The sequence below is a fragment of the Branchiostoma lanceolatum genome, chromosome 6, assembly GCF_035083965.1.
Source record: "Branchiostoma lanceolatum isolate klBraLanc5 chromosome 6, klBraLanc5.hap2, whole genome shotgun sequence".
Taxonomy (NCBI): domain Eukaryota; kingdom Metazoa; phylum Chordata; class Leptocardii; order Amphioxiformes; family Branchiostomatidae; genus Branchiostoma; species Branchiostoma lanceolatum.
Window position 1 is genome coordinate 17,042,358 of NC_089727.1, and position 19,368 is coordinate 17,061,725.

General features: G+C 40.1%; 2 protein-coding genes and 1 long non-coding RNA gene across 9 annotated transcripts in view; 2 read left to right on the forward strand and 1 right to left on the reverse strand.

Annotated features, from left to right (window-relative positions):
- LOC136436900 (septin-11-like) overlaps positions 1–9,120 on the reverse strand; it is a 48,830-nt gene extending 39,710 nt beyond the window's left edge. For 4 of the 6 annotated variants that reach the window (XM_066431292.1, XM_066431294.1, XM_066431293.1 and 1 more), the window contains exon 1: positions 8,986–9,117. In XM_066431292.1, the coding sequence (XP_066287389.1) occupies positions 8,986–9,066 (81 nt within the window). In that variant the 5' untranslated portion in view covers positions 9,067–9,117. Of the gene's footprint in view, positions 1–8,985 lie in introns of all 6 variants that reach the window. The other 2 variants (XM_066431291.1, XM_066431290.1) reach the window with 2 other exon arrangements.
- A 199-nt stretch (positions 9,121–9,319) lies between these two features.
- On the forward strand, positions 9,320–14,526 carry LOC136436902 (platelet-derived growth factor subunit A-like). Of its 2 annotated transcripts, none has more exons than XR_010756108.1 (5): positions 9,320–9,561; positions 10,190–10,280; positions 11,293–11,511; positions 12,452–12,645; positions 14,308–14,526. XR_010756108.1 is itself a non-coding variant. In XM_066431297.1 (5 exons), exons 1-5 carry the CDS (start codon positions 9,821–9,823, stop codon positions 14,446–14,448), a joined length of 702 nt encoding a protein of 233 aa, XP_066287394.1. In that variant the 5' UTR covers positions 9,569–9,820; the 3' UTR covers positions 14,449–14,519. The 2 variants fall into 2 exon arrangements, 1 of the variants encoding a protein (XP_066287394.1); XM_066431297.1 differs by lacking the exon at positions 9,320–9,561 and adding an exon at positions 9,569–9,877 and having other exon boundaries at positions 14,308–14,519.
- A 1,452-nt stretch (positions 14,527–15,978) lies between these two features.
- Positions 15,979–19,147, forward strand: LOC136436905 (uncharacterized). The gene is made up of 2 exons (XR_010756109.1): positions 15,979–16,088; positions 18,307–19,147. It is a non-coding gene; the product is annotated as an uncharacterized lncRNA (long non-coding RNA).
- The last annotated feature ends 221 nt before the right edge of the window (positions 19,148–19,368 follow it).

Here is a 19,368-nt window from a genome sequence, read left to right on the forward strand (position 1 = left end):
CGTTTGTACATCGTAGCAAAATTGACCATTTCTGTGCATTTCGACTGGACAAATATTACGGCAGCTTTTTGGAAAATACAACTCGCACATGTAGCTGATGCAGTAAGTTCGGGAAATGTTTGAATGCCGGCCCAATATCCGTTTTCCCCGGTGCTCAAAGTCAAAACGTGTTTCGCGCAATTTTCAAAATGGCGCTGATAGTCAGCAGCACCAAGGAGGTTGGCAGCACAAAGGTCAACGGTAGACACCACTGTTTCGGAGGTATAATGCGCTAAATTTATTTTGCTGCAAAGTATCACTGAGGATAATTACTTTACCAAAAGCTTTACAAGAATATCAATAACATTAATATGATGTAAAATTTGGGCTATTGCAATTTTCTGAAAAGAATAAAGCCATCAAAAGATCGACCTTCTTCTGAGTACCCTATTAGCATAATGGTAGAAGCTGATAATGACAAGCGGCAAGTGAAACAACAACAGACTGAGGAAAACTATCGCCACGATTTTATGTTTCAAAACGGTCGAAAACGAACAGTAAGTGGCAACTGAGCAACATGTATTTTGTTCTTAACTAACTAGGTGGCAACAACAATCGACTTTCTAAAATGTGACTTACCTATGCAATGTTTACATGTGTACTGTACGGTGAATAAATGTATCTCAGTGGGTACTGAAAATATGTGTCACTCGTGGTCATCATTAATCAACATTTTCTCCATAGCGGCCACCTGTCCTTAGCGGCCAGTTTTGGCCAGTCCCTTGAGTGACCGCTATAGACAGGTTTGACTGTACCATTCTATGGTTTATCCACATAGCGCCTGAAATATTATAGTCATACCATGTATAAAACACCAATCTTTTAGCGTTTAATTCACACAAAGTTGGCTGGTGGCTAGAAGTTCTGAACTGGTACATCTGGACAGTCACTGCTTTGCTGACGTGAGGAAAGTCTCTGGCAAAGCTTGAGCAGGTTTTAACTCCCCCTATGGAAGTACAATGGAACTGCAGTTTCTTACCATTCCTGTGTTAGGCTGTTCCATTGGAATCAACGTTGAAATACGCAACTTAATGACTAAAAATCTAGAAAACAAAAAAAAGTGATGGAGTCGTTTTACTTTCTGTTGGAAGCACGCGTGTTCGTCATGCAGCAAAAAAAAGATTCACCCAAAACTAACCGTGACGATATTTTTCGCATTTCAAACTGCAAATACCCACTGTACTATCCGCACGAGGCCGCTGTTGTAACGCCAGCGCCGACCACAGCACTCAAAGAAAAATGCGTCTCGCTCGTATCCTATCGCTCGAATGACGAAACTTTCCTACCTAATCCTGACAGTTGTAAACAAGCTTTCATCTCAAATTCTTCTTATATTAGGTCGGGCCGATAAAAGGCAATTTATGATCCACCTAAACACACGCCTCTTATGCCCGGTTATTGTTTTTGGACGGATTCTTTTGGAGTATACACGCGGACTAACACAGGAATGAGACCTTATCTGATTCATGCTTGAGGGTGGGTGACCATGGTAGTATCATGCAGCATCAGTCTCTTCCATATAGCTTCCTCTCTCTGGCCTTCTCTGAACATTCTGTGATTGCTTGAGTTTGAAAACGTCCTTCTATAAAGGTTCTAACCTCTAAAATAATCCCCTAATGCTAAATGTTTATACTGTACTTATGATGCTCTTGCCCAGGCAGTATCTTGTTCACAACTTGAGGACAAAATACTGGGCAAAAGCTGTTAGCTCTTATCTGCATGAACAGTACTGTACCATCCTATAGCCTAATGACAGTCTTCCTAAGACCCCCATTCCACTAGGGCGGCGCTCTCACCGCGCTCTCACGGCGACGTCAATTTGGCCAGATCGCCGTGAGAGCGCCGAGAGCGCCGTGAGAGCGCCGAGAGCGCCGTGAGAGCGCCGAGAGCGCGGCGAGAGCGCATTGGGAGCGCGGTGAGAGCGCCATGCGCGCCATGCGCGCCGTCACCTCGGCGATGGTTTTGAACATGTTCAAAACAGTCGCCGTGAGCGCGCCGAGGATGGCGATGGGATCAAAGGGCCGCAGCGAGGGATCAAAGGGCCGCAGCGCTCAAGGATCGCAGCGAGCACTCTACGAGGATTGAATGATTGAATGGTCTTAACTGTAGTTCAAACAAATTTCATTCTTGAAGCGGTGTATCTTGAATTTCTGGGAATTTTGTGGTCAAATCAAAATTTTCCTAGTGGTATTACAAATTGACGAATAACTACAAGTACTTGCTTCCATTCAAATTAAATTCCCTCCAAGTTTTATTGTCTGTGGTTCAAAAAGTGTTTCACAATTCTGTGATTTACGTTTCTATAATAACGTAGCATGATAAAAGATATTTATAGCAAACAGGTTACATGACAGACAAAAAAACATATTTGAACAAATATATAACTTAAGACACACACTAAGCGACCGTGCAGCGATCAAAATTGAATCTGTTTTCCCCTTGATTTTATCATTCAAATATGATGCAAGAGGTAAAGGTATGACAGAGAAGACAACAAAGCACACAAAACGAACAAAAAATTCGTTCTTTATCTCTAGAATTCGTTGAGTGATCTGTGAAATCTTTGGTTGCTCATAAAAAGTTGCTGACATTTGACATTTTGGTCGCGCTGAGGTCGCCGTAGAGATTCCACTTGAGCATGTTTTCCAGGAAATCGGCGCCTCTCACGGCGCTATGGTCGCCGTGAGGGCGCGGCGAGAGCGCCGTCCAAGTGGAATGGGGGTATAACCAGACCCTCCAGGCTTACTTCAGATGTTATCTGGGGACATCCAGGTGAGAGAAAGACATAATCAATTGTAAATGGTACTATTTAAAAGCTACCCAACCACTTTACAGGAAACTGGCACCAATCAGTGATTGTTCTTTATCAACAAGTAGGCTATTGTCTAGTGATCACTTATCCATGTGTCTTAATAATAGGTACTTCTGGTTAGCAAACAGGTAAATATACTCATAAACAGTTTAATCATGTTCCGTCTAGCCATTTTCTCAAAGTCTATATCAAATATTTTGGTTCAGTTAAAGGAAAGATTTAAGCCATCTTAGGCTGATACAAAGAGATAAATCTCCAGAAAATAATTTCATCAGGTTGGTAGAATATAGGATATAGGAGATTCTTTTTACACAACCAGGTAATCTCACCTGCTGAACCAAGACGAGGGGGGATACAAGCTTAGCCACGTTTGGGACAGTGTTCTCATCGCAAGAGCGCCACCTACATCGGCTACTTATAGCGGTGAGAAGCAGTACTCCAGTCAGAAGCTCTGAAGAAGGTGTCTGATAGACATCGAAACGTTAGCAGGTAAGATTACCTGGTTGTGTAAAAAGAATCTCCTATATCAAATAAATCTCCAGTTTTGAAATGGCAGCCAAGAAATGGGACAGTAAAATAAACAGCTGTCATCTCTTCACAAACATCCCTCGTAATCAATCAAATGGTCAACAAACTACTCAATTAGCTTCCATTCTCTAAAGTCGCCCTCATTGGCTGTTACTAGACACAAGACCTATAAATTTCCTCAATGTACTAGCAATGGCAAATGGACAAATTTCAGAACAGCAAACAATGGATTTGAACAGCCTAGCTCGGATAACTTGTGCACTCAGCCAACTCACTTTCAATGTAAGTTGCAAAGCCAGTAAGAATCCTTTTCTAAACTAAAGAAGCTGGATAAAGATCCTTGTCAAAACAATGCCGTCTTAATTGAAGATGGTCCTTTTTGAGCGGACTCGCAAGAAGATGAACTTTCGACCACACCCAAATATCTACATTCCATGCAAAACCCTGATCTAAAAGTCTGGTGAAACTGAAAGTGCAATCTACACAAACAAACAGAATCAAGTAAACAAAAGCAAACAGACGAAAGATCAACAATGTGTATACTGATGATGATGATACAACATTCATTGATTGTCACTACATCTCAAAATTTACAGATGCATGATTGAATATGATTATGAATCAATATCAAGACATTAGTATTCTAGGGAGAAAGCACTATGTGAAAGCCCCTGTCACAAATAAGAAATTCAGCTCGGCCGAAGTGTTGGCGAGCTTCAAATGTGCATTTTCGGCCGAAGTACGGCCGACGTCCTGTCGATTATGTGGGCTTCGGGCGATTTTCAGAAATCAAAGTTGATCAAAATATTGGCCTTTTACCAGGTTAGTCGATTTTGATTTTGTCCATGTCCAAGAGATGGTACCATCTCATGGGGAATTTTTTAGTTTTTAGTGTTCGACGGACGTCACCCGATTTTTTCATTGGAGAATACAGTCGGCGCTCATTTGACATTCGGCGAGCTACGGGCGATCTACAAATTCGGGCGACGCTCCATGAATTGTGACGCCGGCATTACACCAGAGACCATTCTGACATGAAACAGATCTTTGCAAACAGTTTCTGCTCTAATTAGATAAGACAACATGATGTCACATTCCTGTGCATAAACACTGTGATTAACATGGGATGGGCCCTGTACACACTGGACATGTCAGGATAAGGGCAAGCAGTCGGGCTAGTATGGTAAATGAAAAATTCAAATGGTCAAAACTAAGACCTTCTTCAGCCTTTAAGAAGAAAAAAAACGGTAAAAGAAATACATCATTGCTATGACTTTCTCTAGAAAAACATTAAATAATTGGAACGTTCTTAAAATTCCAGTATAACGATTACTAGTTGTAATGGAATTTCTAAATTGCTCTGATTATTCTACTGTGGTGCACTTCCTTTCATTAAAATAATCATTCATTGTATGCAATAACATTCTTATCAACATCAACTGCAGCACTTTAAGAGCATGCAAAATTCCAGATCTCTGCAGCCATGTGAGGAATAATATTAGCATTAAGATCCGTCGTATCCCAATAAAGTATCCAAGCAATATGCTACATGTAATAAAACTGTGTTCTAATAAAGCACAATCATCTGGGGTATAATTTCATCACTGACGTAAACTGTATATATATATACTAGCAGAAGATAACTTGCTTACATTTATGTATGCTACATTTCCAATCATAAAAAAAATATTGAAATTTCAAAATTCCAGGCCCATATGCCACAATCCTAGCTGAATTCATTTTAACACTCAAACCGATCCCAGGGGTTCATCTAAATTGGGAAAGAGGGGCGCTGCGCCCTCTTGTTTCAGCCCAGTGACCCCTCGTCAAATTCAGATTTAAGCTTAATATCCAGCATACAGGCTTCTCTCATGATCAGTGATTGATTCTTCCATAAATATGTAGAATTTGCTCCCTCACCTGCGTGTGCTCCTTTTTGTTTAATTTTTCTAGAAAAACCCCTGCGATCCCGTAGCCCAGTTCCTTCAACTGGATTGATGGCATACTTCAAGTTCCTTTTGTCATTAAAGTCATTCTGATCCGACCATTACCACGGTCTAGATACCCCAGACGACAGCGTGCATTCTGATCAGGGTAAGGGTTCAAAAGGTTGACGACAATGGATGTCACAATCCCCAAGTGTGCATGGCAATATGCAAGGTGGTGTTGAGAATTCAATCTGGGCCAAAACGAAACCTTGGACCTCAACTTGAACTGTTAATGTGTATTGTGGTGTGTCTTGAAGTTTATCATATACTTACATGTACATAGTCCATAATTTAAACATATACTGTACTTTAAAATCAACCATTTATACACAGGGAACAGATATCACATAATACAATATCATCCCTTGAATTATCATTACAAATAATAAAAATATGTGGCTAACAAAGAATAATACATTAACTTTAATTTTTTTCTAAAACATGTAACTTGCTGTAAAATTTAAAATGTGAGAACAATGTGGTACTAATACTAATACATAGTGACATAAAAGAGATTATAGAACATGTTTAATAGCATTTCAAATAAATTAAATAAGTATGCTCAGTTAGTCATACTAATATCAATTCTAGCAATTGTTACAAAATACTGAGAAATTACCAAAAGATTCAGTATCTGGCACTACAGCGGAACCCCATAGGAAGAAAATGCAGATTTCACGCTAAGCCAGGCCCTGATAATTCCAACCTAAATGTTTATCCCACCCGGACTGTCCCTGTTGTTTCAGATGTTCAGTGCCTCAGACAGAAAACTTCTGCTCTGTGACAGTTCCGAAAAGTGAACCTTTATCTACATGTAATTTGTATATAACCAACAGTCAATGAAAAATGATGGTGTCTGAAAGCTATTTTTACTGCCATGCCAGTACCATCAATGGACGATGATTTATCATTTTATATTTTATGGATAACTTTTGTCTAGACAACTATCTAGATAAATGTATTTCAAAACTGCTGGAAGATTTAACATTGAAAAATCCATGCAAACTATTTATACTATAATATAGTGTATACATTTATTCATGTTAATGAAGAAAACTTGGAGTACCAGTCACAATAATTTCCCTTGACCCTCTGAATGTTTTGGATATTGTTACATGTGGGTTTGAATACATGTACATGTACCACGTCAGATAAAAATCATTTGTTACAAATTATCTGGAACATGCAATGTATCATTCAAATTTCAATGCCAGTCATTGCCTGTATCATGAATACAATATATATAACTGTCCAAAAAAAACTCTGACAGTGACAGAAAATAGTGGCAGATATACAGTCCTTTTCCTTGAAACTGAAGAGTTACATCATGCATAATTCAGTAATTGAGTTACCCAAAAGTAATTAAATAATGTCAGTCAAATCAGTGCCTTTGGTTTCGCTGCAGCCTTGTGGGAAAAAAGATATTGATCTGCTTATCGTATTACAAAAGCTTTGGTTGGCTTCAAACACAAAATTTGCCACGATTCTGTGCCATACATGCAAGGAAAAGAATATTTCGAACCTTCCATTGGAAAAGAAAAATGAGCAAAATGTACCAATCAATATGTATGTTCAATAAGAAACTTCAATGGATCGCATGTACACTTAACTGATACAGATTGCAATCTCCAGAAATATGGTCGTTAAGACTCAATAATGAGTTACACTCTATTACTTTTATCACATGTACATCGATCTCAGAGCTGTTCTGCATAACCAAAGGTTAAAAATAGCAGGGTGTATACTTGTACATGTAATGTAAGGTCACGCAAATTCTGTATATTTTCAGTAGCACCGAAATCATACAGTGCTAGTATTACGAAGATATTTCAACAGTATTCTGATACTTCTGTTTGCCGACATAGGTTTATAATGAGCTCTACTCTAATAAACATGCATAGGAACCATATCAATAATACTTCAATTGGCCATTATCATATCGCAATGGCAACGCCATGTCTGAGTTATAGCTCCCTTAGGGACAACCCTGAAGACTAATATAATAAATAAATAAACAAATGAATAAATAGTTCAGTTAAGTGGAGAGTTTGAGTATGTTCAAATGTCCAATTTTCAAGCAAAATAAATTTAAATGGCAGCTGCTAGGTCACTTTCATTACCCAAGTTAAATAGGGATTATCCGATAAAAAGAATTATTACATCAGGTCTTCATTTTGCATTATGCATTGAAACAATAGGTCCAATCACAATGCTTGGCTCTAGTATAAGAACATAGCACATAACCAGAAAGGAAACAGTTTTAGAAACTCAAGTTACCTCTATTGTATTCACCGAACCACAGCGTACTACCAGTATTTCTGAAGTGACAAGGCCATGGTTCAGGGGAACAAACATTTCAACACAATGGGTGCATTGTCAGACAGGCGTATTGTTTTTGATTGCATGTACAATACTCTCCTTGTATTAGTACATTTCCAACTCTCCGTATATCATAAGTTAATTATCGTTCGCCCAGCTTCACCTAGCCCTTATTAATAATAATCGTAGAGACACAAGAAACACACAACACACTGTCCTTTGTGGCAGCATAAGTTAAAAAGTAGACATTCAACTTTCAAGACTTCATAGCAAAATTATGACCTTCACTGCAATTCTGTGAAGAATTTTACAGGTTACTGTCTGAAATAATAAGAAGTTTCCTGTATTGAGTACGTTTCAGGATCAAAACTGCTTTCTAGTTATGAAGACACGATTTCTAGTACATGCCCAAGACACAGCTCGTAGAAAGTCGGCCGTTGACACCTTAGCACAAATGAGTAAACACTGAACAGCCAGAGGCACGGTGAGGACGGCACACGCACACAAAACAACCCTTGTGTGAGAACAAAGCATGTGTACCCGTCCAGTCAATGATTATTAATGAGAACTACTAGAAAGCCTGCTGTGCCAACTTTTCTAATGGTTAATGTTTTGGTGCCAGGTCTGGATAAAAGAGGCAGGAGAAAGGTAATGACATAATAAAAAAAATATTTGACCAGCAGGCAGATTTTAAAATGTGTGAAAAATGACTTGTGTTAATGAGGGGTGGGGGAAACATGTGCACACGTACTTGTATACTAACTCATCATATGTACATATGTATAAATGAGATACAATCATTAAAACGTAAAAAAACACCGTGAAGGCTAAACAAAAATTACGATCATCGTATCATCATCTCTGCAGAAATAGTTAATATACAATTGATTTTTACTTGAAGGACTTTGGATATGGCCTTGGGGCAGAACTACTGACCAAGTCGCAAATACACCCCCCTCCCCATAGAGCTTTTACTAGACGATATGACCAGGCATAGTCAAAATAGAGACAGTAAAAGACGCAAATTAAACTTTCCTTTCAAGTTTAACCCCTTCTAACCCTTTTAATACCTCGCAAAGTTTCAAGTTTCATAGCTTTGAGGGAATAATCCGTTAAGAAAAGCAGAGATGTCCGGGTGTGCGGGATACGATTATCGTGCACCCAACTTGTTCCTTCGCCCCTCCCAAAATTTTGACAACTAAAAATCGTCCCTATTCACAGAAGTCTACGCGCTGTATATACATCAGAAGCGATAAATAACGACACAATTTAGACTATCAAATGTTTGAGTTTCCTTACCAGTGTCCGCTCGACTTCTGCAGCCATTTTCATGTCGAGTTTTGGGGCCGAAATCACCGGTTCTTCCAGTTTCCCCTTCATCAACAGTCACTGCAAAATGGCGGTTGTTCCAAGCTAAACCGGAAATGGAATACTCCAACTATTACAAGGGGAGATCTGAAATTATCACAAAATTGTCTTATCAAAATTGTATAAAATGACACTTATTCAACACATTCATATATGTTTTTAATTTACAATTTATTTTAATAGATTATTTATAGCTTTATTACTAACAACTGATATTTTTGTACTGTTAGATTATTAGGCAAGTATTATCATCTCACCTCAAAATGAGTATTACCTTACTTGTTTCCGCTTTACATGACAGATAGCTTCGAACACTTTTTTCGGATAGTTTCAGCAAATCGTGTTCGTTTTGGTCGATTTTCAAATGGCTATTTTGTGTTTTATCCCTAATTATTCGGTGAAAAGTAAACTAACGCGTCCAGCCGACATCCTACGGCAAAGACGGCCTTTTCCAAAACCATATTGTGCTGGGCGGGGGAGGGGGGGCCTACGTGCTCGGTATGACAGGTATGTAACCGGAAGTGTTTTTTCTAACTTGTTTACGTTTGCTAAACTTTTATGTCCAACCTTTGGTACTGTAGTTTAGCGCGAGTGGGCGGGGTGTTTTCCTTCTTATATTACAGCGCGAGATCGTGGACAGTTGCTGTGATGTAACCACTTCCCCGTAGATTTATTTTTGGCACTCAAGGAAGTTTTTAAGTCATTTGAGGAACTTAAAAGAGATTACTCTTACTTTGAACTTGACGTTGGGTGACAGTGGATAAAGATGGCACCTAAGATGTTGATATTACTTCTGGTGACTTGTACAGCGATTCAGGGAGAGGTATGGGCACACATTTTTGGTTTAACAGTTATGAACATTTAAAAAGTTAAAGTCTTTAACAAGTTGATGAAGGTTAGACACCCAGGTAGTAAGATACGCCAAAAATAGTTACTCAAGCAACTGGATAAGATGTGAGGATCTTCAAAATCTTATCCAGTTGCTTGAGTAACTATTTTTGGCGTTAAGTCTTTTACTTTTTTAATGTTCATGACTTTACAACTGTCAATACTTAAATGTCTAAACTGTCCGTTTATATTAGTGGAAAGTCTATACGTGGTATATGATGTTGATTGTTATATTTTGAATCCACAGAAGATACCTTTTCAAGTCCTACACAAGCTACTCGATGTGAAGAACCCTGCTGACTTATTCCAGCTCTTCAATGTCAGCACGGACAGCTTTGGTAAGTGCTGAGTTAGCTAGAATCTCGTACTTTCATTGAAGATACTATATTTGATTGATTTTTTGTTTGAAATTACATAAAACCTTATGCGTCACACTTTGAGGGGTTCTGAGAGGCAGATGGCTGTTCTCTTCCAAAATCTATTACTGCTAAGTACCGTGGGAATGTTATTTTTTTCATTACAGTCCTACATGTAGTACTGATCCAAACTACATTGTACTAAACAATATCTAAATTGTACAAATTAGTACAATTCAATCTTTACAACTGGATAAGATTCGTAGATAACTTCCAGATGTTTTGAGTGACATCCATCACTCCTCTTCAGCACCCCTTACTGGCAGGACGAATCATAAGGATTGTATGCAAATGTTACTCAAATGTATTTAAGTACACTGTATTGTTGACCTGAATGTGTAACCTTCATAAACGTACTACTAAACAATATCTTTGCCTTGCAGCATTTTGATATGGCTGCCTCACCTCCTTCACATGCCCCCTACTCACTTACTAGTAATGAGGGAGAGAAGGAAATGTAAACTTGGTAATACTAATAGGTGACATAGAGGTAAAGCAAGAATACCGTAGTATTTCTTATGTTATAATAATGGTTTTTTATTGGTCAGAAACTACCCGCAATGGCAGCCTTTCTAGCGCTGAATTGATGCAGGGTATTACAGGTTTCACTCGATACACAACATATATAATATCTTATCCACACTTGCACTTTGTGGAACTGTCGCAAGGGTCTGTGCGGCTGCCATTCGGCACCACCAGGTGACCTCAATACGACCTTCCCCAACCAAAGTCAGGTACCCATTTACACCTGGGTGGAGTGAGGAAAGTCGTGTAAAGTACCTTTCCCAAGGGCACAAGATCGGTGACACGACAGGATTTGAACTCAGGACCTCTTGGTTCCTAGTCGAACGCTCTGCCGTTGCGCCACACGACCCTGATATATAATAATTATAATAATAAAGTATTTCCATGGTTCTGTTTTTTTTTTTCATAGGTCCAGAGGTCTCTGGTCCTTCCACAGACTTCATTCCAGACTCTGTCCCTCGTGGCGACCGCTTCCCAACGAGCGCAAAAAACAAGACGATTCGCGGTCGACTCGGAGGTCTGGGAGGTGATGATGTCCTTCTGGATGGGAGTGGTGGTACAGCTTGGGCAGCTGGTGGCAGATCTAGAAATCCTTTTCCTTCTGAAAAAGTGATAGTGAGCAGACAAGGTAATACATTATAATAGATTGTGTTTCATACATTTCAAGAAAACTTAAAGAGATTTTTCCTGTATTTTTTTCCTCCATTGAGATCCTAAAATGAAATGCGTAACATAACCAGTATGCAACTTCCTCATGGTTTCCCGGGATTTGCAGCACTATGGAAATTGTCTGTGTGATGCAAACTCTGACGGCTTGTATCCACATTGAGCATGCCGCTTTAAGCACGACGATATCTGTCAGTCAGGCTACGGAAATGGTGGCCACTAAATGAGCCAATATTTCCTGCATTGAAATGCAACATGGAAATACGTAACTACTGTGTAAGCTGCTTCCACATGGTTTCTGGGATTCTCAGGATTTGCAGTACACTTTTGGACTTGGTGGCTATCAAATGAGCCTGTATTTCCTCCATTGAAATCTAATATGGAAATACGTAGCCACTGGTATGCTGCTTCCTCATGGTTTCTTCACTTTGGGAAAGAGTGGCTATTAGTATAGCTAAGGCAACACCATTTTAATTTCTTGCTTAACAGAATTAAAAAAAATGCTAGATTGGAAAATCAACAGGAAAGCAGAATCTCAGAGGAAAGTCTGTATTTTGGTGCACACAGTTTCAGCAAGGGAGTGAACAGGGTCAGGTGCAAGTTTTCACCCCGGCCTTCTGTTGTCATGATTTTGTTTTTGCTAAAGTTCCGTAAAAAATCTGTTAACCAAGAAATTAACTTGGTGTGGCCTAATGAGAAACAGACCATTGGAAGAAGTATATGGAATCTTTGCTTTTATGGAAATGCAGCATTTCTAGTGTGATGTTTCCTCCCAACTGTAGTATGATTTATGTATATATATATATATATACATGTATATATATTTGAAAGTTATTATATTTCAGAATATAATCTGACATAGGCTGACATGTGAGGATCTTGTTGTCTCCTTTAAATTATAGGTGCCAACATGGTGACCAGTCTCTTGTCAGAAATCGACTTCTGCTCTCCTCGCGGAACGGAAGTCAAGATTCCCAACAACAGCCCCAGTACGATTGTCATTCCCAGCTGCGTCGAACTGCAAAAGTGCGGCGGTTGTTGCCATGCCAACATATTCCAGTGTGAACCCCTTGAAACCAAGAATACCACCGTTACAGTAAGTGCAATGGATATAGGACTAGAGTAGAGAAGTCATATAAAGAAGTCAACATCTAAGAAACTAGAGTTAAGTATTTGTGCTACATACACTTCAAGCTTGCTATGTTAGTTATTCATATAAATATGAATTGGTATTGAATTTTTCTCTTTATTTGAGTTGAATGTGTGATAGTTGTGTGTCGATTTGTTTACAATAGAGAGACTGCTAGCGACCCCAAAAAACACCCCTCCCAATAAATTGGTATGGCGACCCTGTGACATCACAATTCAAGATGGCGGCCACCGCGCATGCCAATTGATCCAACAAAGGTTTTGCTACGCAAACCTGTACCTTTTCACTAAACAATGCACCCTAAAAACAAAGAATCTCCAGCAATCTAGTTGTCCTGTACAGTAGTAGAAAAGACATGTACATGCATTTGAAACATTGTAACCAAAAGACACCATTAAGTATACCTTTTTGCATCACTTTGAATCACTGCAAATTTGTCCTTAGATGACATACAATTACTAATTAAAATAATAATGGTTTATTGGTCAGAAATTACCTGTGCAATGGCAGCCAATGCTGAATTGCTGCAGGGTTTACAATCATATAATACAGAACAGATACATATTTCCTCCACACTTGCACTTTGTGGAACTGTCGCAAGGGTCTGGGCGGCTGCCATTCGGTGCCAGCAGGTGAACTCAATACGACCTAAGCGAAGTCAGGTACCCATTCACACCTGGATGGAGTGAGGAAAGTCGTGTAAAGTGCCTTTCCCGAGGGCACAACATGGGGGCATGTCGGGGTTTCGAACCCGGGACCTCTCGGTTCTGGGCCAACCACTCAAAACCGATTGCGCCACACGATGCCACTTTTCCTGTGAGTAAGACTTCAACACCGGCCATTCGTACCAAACCTCAGTATTTTCTGTTGGGTGGAGTCTTCCTACAATGATATCACTTCCCTTGCAACAATTTATCTGACTGTACGCAGAACCCTGAGAGTTACATCCTAGTAGTCATTTCAGCATTGATTTTAACTGCTTATCTGTGCACAACAGAGGAGGTATAGTGTGACATTTTAAGTAAATCAACTCTGACACTTCCCCATGGGTCCCTTCCTCTTTGACAAAGTTTGCTCATTAGCAAGGCTGCCTGTGAGGAACTGGATCAGAGCCAAGAGCTGGTGAAAGAAAAACGTGCTTTGGGTGTAAATGCTAGCCTCTACCAGGCTCCGTCCTATCGCTAGCAAAAATAGTAGAAATCAGCAGAGGTACTCCGCTATACAAGGTAGTCCGCTATTTACAGTGAAGCTCCATTATCGATAATGTACAAGTTTTTGACGTGAAAGTTATGATTTTTTTCTGGTAATTTACCAAAATTAGAGAGGTTGAAGAAACAAAACTCAGTTTGTCTTGTGGCGGAAGGGATAGGCTTTTATACCCCATACACAGTTGATTTCCTTCGGAATAATTCCCTGGAAGAGACAGTACCTAGACTTGAGGGTGCGCAGCCTCCAATTGAAACCCCAAATAAACTGGAGTGTGCTCCCTTAACTGCATATTCCAGGATAGAAAACGTCACTACAAATCATCTGTTACATCCGTGACAGAAACCTCCTGCATTTGCTCACAGATGCTGACTTTCTAGTTTATGACTGTATTTTCCGCAGGTAATGAAGCTGGGATTGTCAGCCTCTGGGGGTGATCTTGAACTTGAGGCCATAGAGGGGATTGAGATGGAAGAACATGTGAGCTGCCAGTGTGGCTGTAAGGTGAAACCACACCACTGTAACCCGTCTATTCACAGGTAAGTCCTTTCCACAAGCTGGTAATGTTACAGTCTCAAGAAATAAGGACAAGATGCAAAGAATAAAGACCAGATGACAGTGATCTTCCTCGTTTGGTCATGTCATAAGAGTGTTCTGAGCTGAAAAAAACCATGTGCTAAAGACCCAATTACATTGAACAAATTACTGTGAATTCATTTACTTTAGCATTGGTTTTATCATGTGGTAGGAGGGGAAAGGAGGATTTTGCACAGTGTTTCAGATTCACGGCTGAATCAGTTCTGTGGTAGCCTGGATGCCATCGTATTACCACCATGGCTCCTACACTCTCTTCCCTGAAAAAAAATCATGATTTTTTTTGGGGTAGCGAGTGTTGGAACCACGGTAGAATCGGATGGCACCTAGGCTAGTTCTGCTGTACAGTAGTGCGGCAGTTGTAATACATGGGAAATTCACATCATGAATTCACAGTAGAGAGATCTCCAGGCAAATAAGACCGCAGCATTTCAAGATTTACTGTATTAAGGCAGTCGTCTTGAAGAAGACTAGTAGGTGTGGTCAAAAATTGCTGCTTGTGTTGAATTGTCTCCAATTGCAAATTGCACCAATGACCACAACAGCCGAATACTGTGCTGAGACTGACATGTGAAACATCTTCACAGGTATGAAGGCTGTGCCTGCTCCTGTCTGTGGCCCAGTAGAGACTGTGAGGAAGGCAAGGTGTGGGACGAGAAGGAATGTCGGTGTGTGTGCCCATCTGGGCAAAGGTGAGAGACCAACACATAGAGGGATGTCACATGATAACACATACTCTACCAGTAGTTCAATTTTGACACTGTTTTAAAGGCACCCAGAGCATTTTATGAGGCTTGAAAACTGGAAATATTCTAGTTGCTGTAATCTTTATGAAATTGACATTTAATGCTACTGTTTACCACATTTGCGTTCGAATTTCTTATCAAAAGTGCTCAAAAATGGCACAAAACTAAGCTACATGGTGATCTTTTAGTTTCACGCGCCTAGTGTAAATAGACCGATACCATAGCTCTGCCCACCTCTTGTCAAAACGTAGAAATGCAAAATTAAAACATAAAAATGCAAATATTTGACGGACATGCAGTCGCTCTCTCATTGGTCGAACCGCTAATTGTGATGGACAGTCAGGATCAGTCTATTTGTATTAGGGCTTGGATTTTCTATCAGTTTTCACCACACAATGACATCGTATCTTTGCTCCTTTAATGTCAATATGCAATGTTATTGTGTTATTGAAACTTACTATGTGTAGAAATTGGAGTTTTGTCATTCAAGTTTCAAGCCTCATAAAATGCTCTGGGTGCCTTTAAAAGATGTAGCTGGTCTATTTCCTTGTGTGAAAAGAGTTACAGTGCAAGCTATAAATAACTATGTGATAACATGATCAAAAGTCACATGGTCACTCATCACTGTATCCCATGAATCAGCAACAGAAGGCGAGGCCATGAATTTGCATGAAATAATGTCCTGGAAAGAAACCAACTTTAGGGGAACTCTTGAAATAATACAACATGTGTTTCCTACAGTAACTGCCGTAAGAGGTACTACTGGGACCCTGACCAATGCGAATGTCTCTGTACTCCTAGGTCCTGTCCTACTGGGAGAACTTTGGATCTAAGCACATGCAAGTAAGTGTTGTCATCATACTGTTATAACTCTTAGGTACAACCACCCTCTTTAAAGCAGGACCTCTATCTCTCGGTTCGTTGGCTCGCTCGCGTAGGGGCCCTTCTCTTTAGCCTCGTTTCTGGGGACGTTACTGACAGTTGCTCATGAATAATTGATGAGCTATCCTTATTTGGCACAATTTGTCGGTTAATTGTTCTGAACCTAAAATAACAATGTGAGAAGTAACCTGATTGGTTGATAGCTTCCCAGCGTCCTTTGCGCTTTTGCTCTAGATGAGATTTAGCAAACCCTCTGATTGGCTGAAAGCTGTTTTGGTGGCGCCGTCGTCAAACTGTGTCTACCGGGGCTAAAGAGTAGGGCCCCTACTCGAGCGAGCCAAAGAATCAAGCGATAAGGGTCCTGCTTTTAGGAGGGTGAGGTACAGCTATCGATTCTGAAAGTAAGCTTGTTTTTTTTATGTACATGTACTAAAAAAGTAATACAGTCAAACCTGTATTAGCGGTCACCTTTGCATAGCGGCCACCTGCCCATAGTGGTCACTTTTTGTCGCTCCCTTGGATTTTTCCCATTGACATAAGCATTAAGAATTAGGCTATAGCGGCCACCTGTCCAACGCGGTCGCGGCCAGACGATTTTCGGTCCCGCGAGTACAGTAACACTGCCGATAACGGTCAATGTGCGCCGGTGGAAGCTGCATCGCCACCGCACGCCAGGTTCAAAATCTTCATTTTTTTCACGCAGTTATCAAGTTTATGTGAACTCAACTTGACAGGATGATAATAAAGAAAACAAGAATGTTTCAATGTCGGCCCAATATTTCCGTTTTCCCCGGGAATTCATCGGAAAATGTGCCCAAACACGATTTTCAAAATGGCGGAGCAGTATAAAGGCACTCGGAAGACACCACTGTTGCGGAGGTATGTGTTAAATTTATTTTGCTGCAAACTATCACTGAGGATAATTACTTAACCAAAAGCTTCAAACTAGATATGAATAACATTACTATGATGTAAAATTTGGGCTGTTGCAATTTTCTGAAAAGAAAAAAAGCCCTCAACAGAGCGACCATCCTCTCATTACCCTATTAGCATAATGGTAGAAGCCGATCATGACAAGCAAACAACAACAGACTATGGAAAATTGTCGCCACGATTTTATGTTTCAAACCGGTCGAAAACGAACAGTAAGTGGCAACTGAGCAACATATGTTTTGTTCTTAACTAACTAGGTGGCATTTTGCTGCGAAGGACTTTGTTTCATATGATTAAAACTCGTTGGTGACGCGTGTGCCGGCAGCGAAGCAGTCGCGAAGGATCAAGAGTAGAGTATAGCGATGCTGGTCTGTTCAGACATGAAGCTCGAGCAAGCCATGGATTTTGGAGTTGGCAGATACAATAATTCTTTTTTCAAGCCCATAATAGAAGTAAAAGAACAACAATCGAATTTCTAAAATGTGCCTTACCTATGTAATGTTTACATGTGTACTGTACGGTGAATAAATGTATCTCAGTGGGTACTGAAAACATGTGTCACTCGTGGTCAATTAATCAACATTTTCTCCATAGCGGCCACCTGTCCTTAGCGGCCAGTTTTGGCCAGTCCCTTGAGTGACCGCTATAGACAGGTTTGACTGTATCAATCTTGGATTCTCAATGTATATCTATATATATAACTATATCAACATATTGAGTATTATTTCAAGAGTTCCCCTTTGCATGATGTACAAAATGACTAATAAACCTGTGGACGTACCGACTGATAAGTATCTAATGCCAGCTCAGAAGAGGACTAGAAATAGTCATGCTTTTATTAAGTACCAGAGTTATCAGCCAAGGATTGATGTGTTCAAAAATTCATATTTTCTGAGAACCATAGTAGAATGGAACTCGTTGTCATCAAGTACTGTAGGAGCATCTTCACTACTAGTAAGTAGCTTTAAAGAATGGTTGCCGTCAGATATACAAAGACTAGGTGTAACAGACAGTTCGGTGTAATATAACCAGCTGCTTCCGCGCCGCGTGCCTGGGAAGCTGGTGTGTTACGCCTAATGGCAGTTATACCGGCTATATAGATACAGAATGTGATACTGAAGTCTTTTCAAGAAAAAAACAAAACAAAAATGTGTTTCTGATAACATGAACTCAAAGATGGCCAAGAAGATCCCTGTAAGAATGACAGAGACATTGACTAATATTTCATCTCTTTTTGATATGCCAGGTGCAAGAAGAACACCACACGAAGGTTGAACAGAACACCGTGTGTACGCAGGTGTCCGACAGGGTCGCGCCTGAATCGCAGTACTTGTTCCTGTTCGCAAGGACAAACTCGGGGAAGAGTGCTCCACCCTTTCCTGCCATTTGATGGCCTAGGTAGTGGGGAAAACTGAGATTCTATCAGTTCCGTAGGGGACAATAGGTATTTTAAAGAAATGCCGTAAAATTCCTATTTACGTACACTCCCCTCCTAACGTACGCACCCCCGATTTGGGGACGATTGCGGGCCTGACTCAGTGAGTTGAGACGTTCAGGGGAAAAACCCTCCTAACGTACGCATCCCCTCTCCAGCATTTCTGTGGATAGTTAGAGGTTGACATGATCATCCTTTCGATGACGTTTACGGACTTAAAAGATTACTGAGAAAATGTTTCTGGGTAGAAAATGTCAAACAATTTAAATGTACCGGTATGTATTATTTATTACTGATTGATTGTGTGGTAGCATTCCACACTTAATTTGCATGAAGATGTACCGTACTCTCATGCTTATTTGCGATTTTTCCGAGGAAGAACTCCTCCTAACGTACGCATCCCGACTTTGGCGTCGGCCTGGAGCACCTGTTTGCGACTTGAAAAGTTTAAAAAGTGCGTACGTAAATAGGGATTTTACGGTACAAGGAAAAGTACACGTGTGTTATATTGTTAGGGTTTTGCCATGGTTGATATTGACTAACAGACTCCATAAATGTGGTTATGTTGTAGTCCTGTATGCCGTTCATATTCAAACTGTTGTTATGTTATCATGATTCTTGAGAAAGACGAATAAAGTCGAATTCCGTCTCAGCGGTCATTGTCCCAGAGCTTCGAATGTTGTTGTTATCCTATACAGCCAGGATGGCAGCTAGACTTACCCCAAGAGTTGAAATTGTACCGTAGTTTATGCAGAAACATTAAAGATAAAGGCGAAACTTTGAGTTTGGTGCCAGAAGCAATTTCAAGTCAAATACTGACAATCATGCTATCTGTAGAACTTCAAAGCTCAATTTAATGTATCCAGACTTGGT

Coding starts and splice junctions, on each gene's coding strand:
- LOC136436902 (XM_066431297.1), top strand. CDS start 9,821: ATGGCACCTAAGATGTTGATATTACTTCTGGTGACTTGTACAGCGATT. Junction 9,878..10,189: donor GTACAGCGATTCAGGGAGAG/GTATGGGCACAC, acceptor TTGAATCCACAG/AAGATACCTTTTCAAGTCCT. Junction 11,512..12,451: donor AGTGATAGTGAGCAGACAAG/GTAATACATTAT, acceptor TTTAAATTATAG/GTGCCAACATGGTGACCAGT.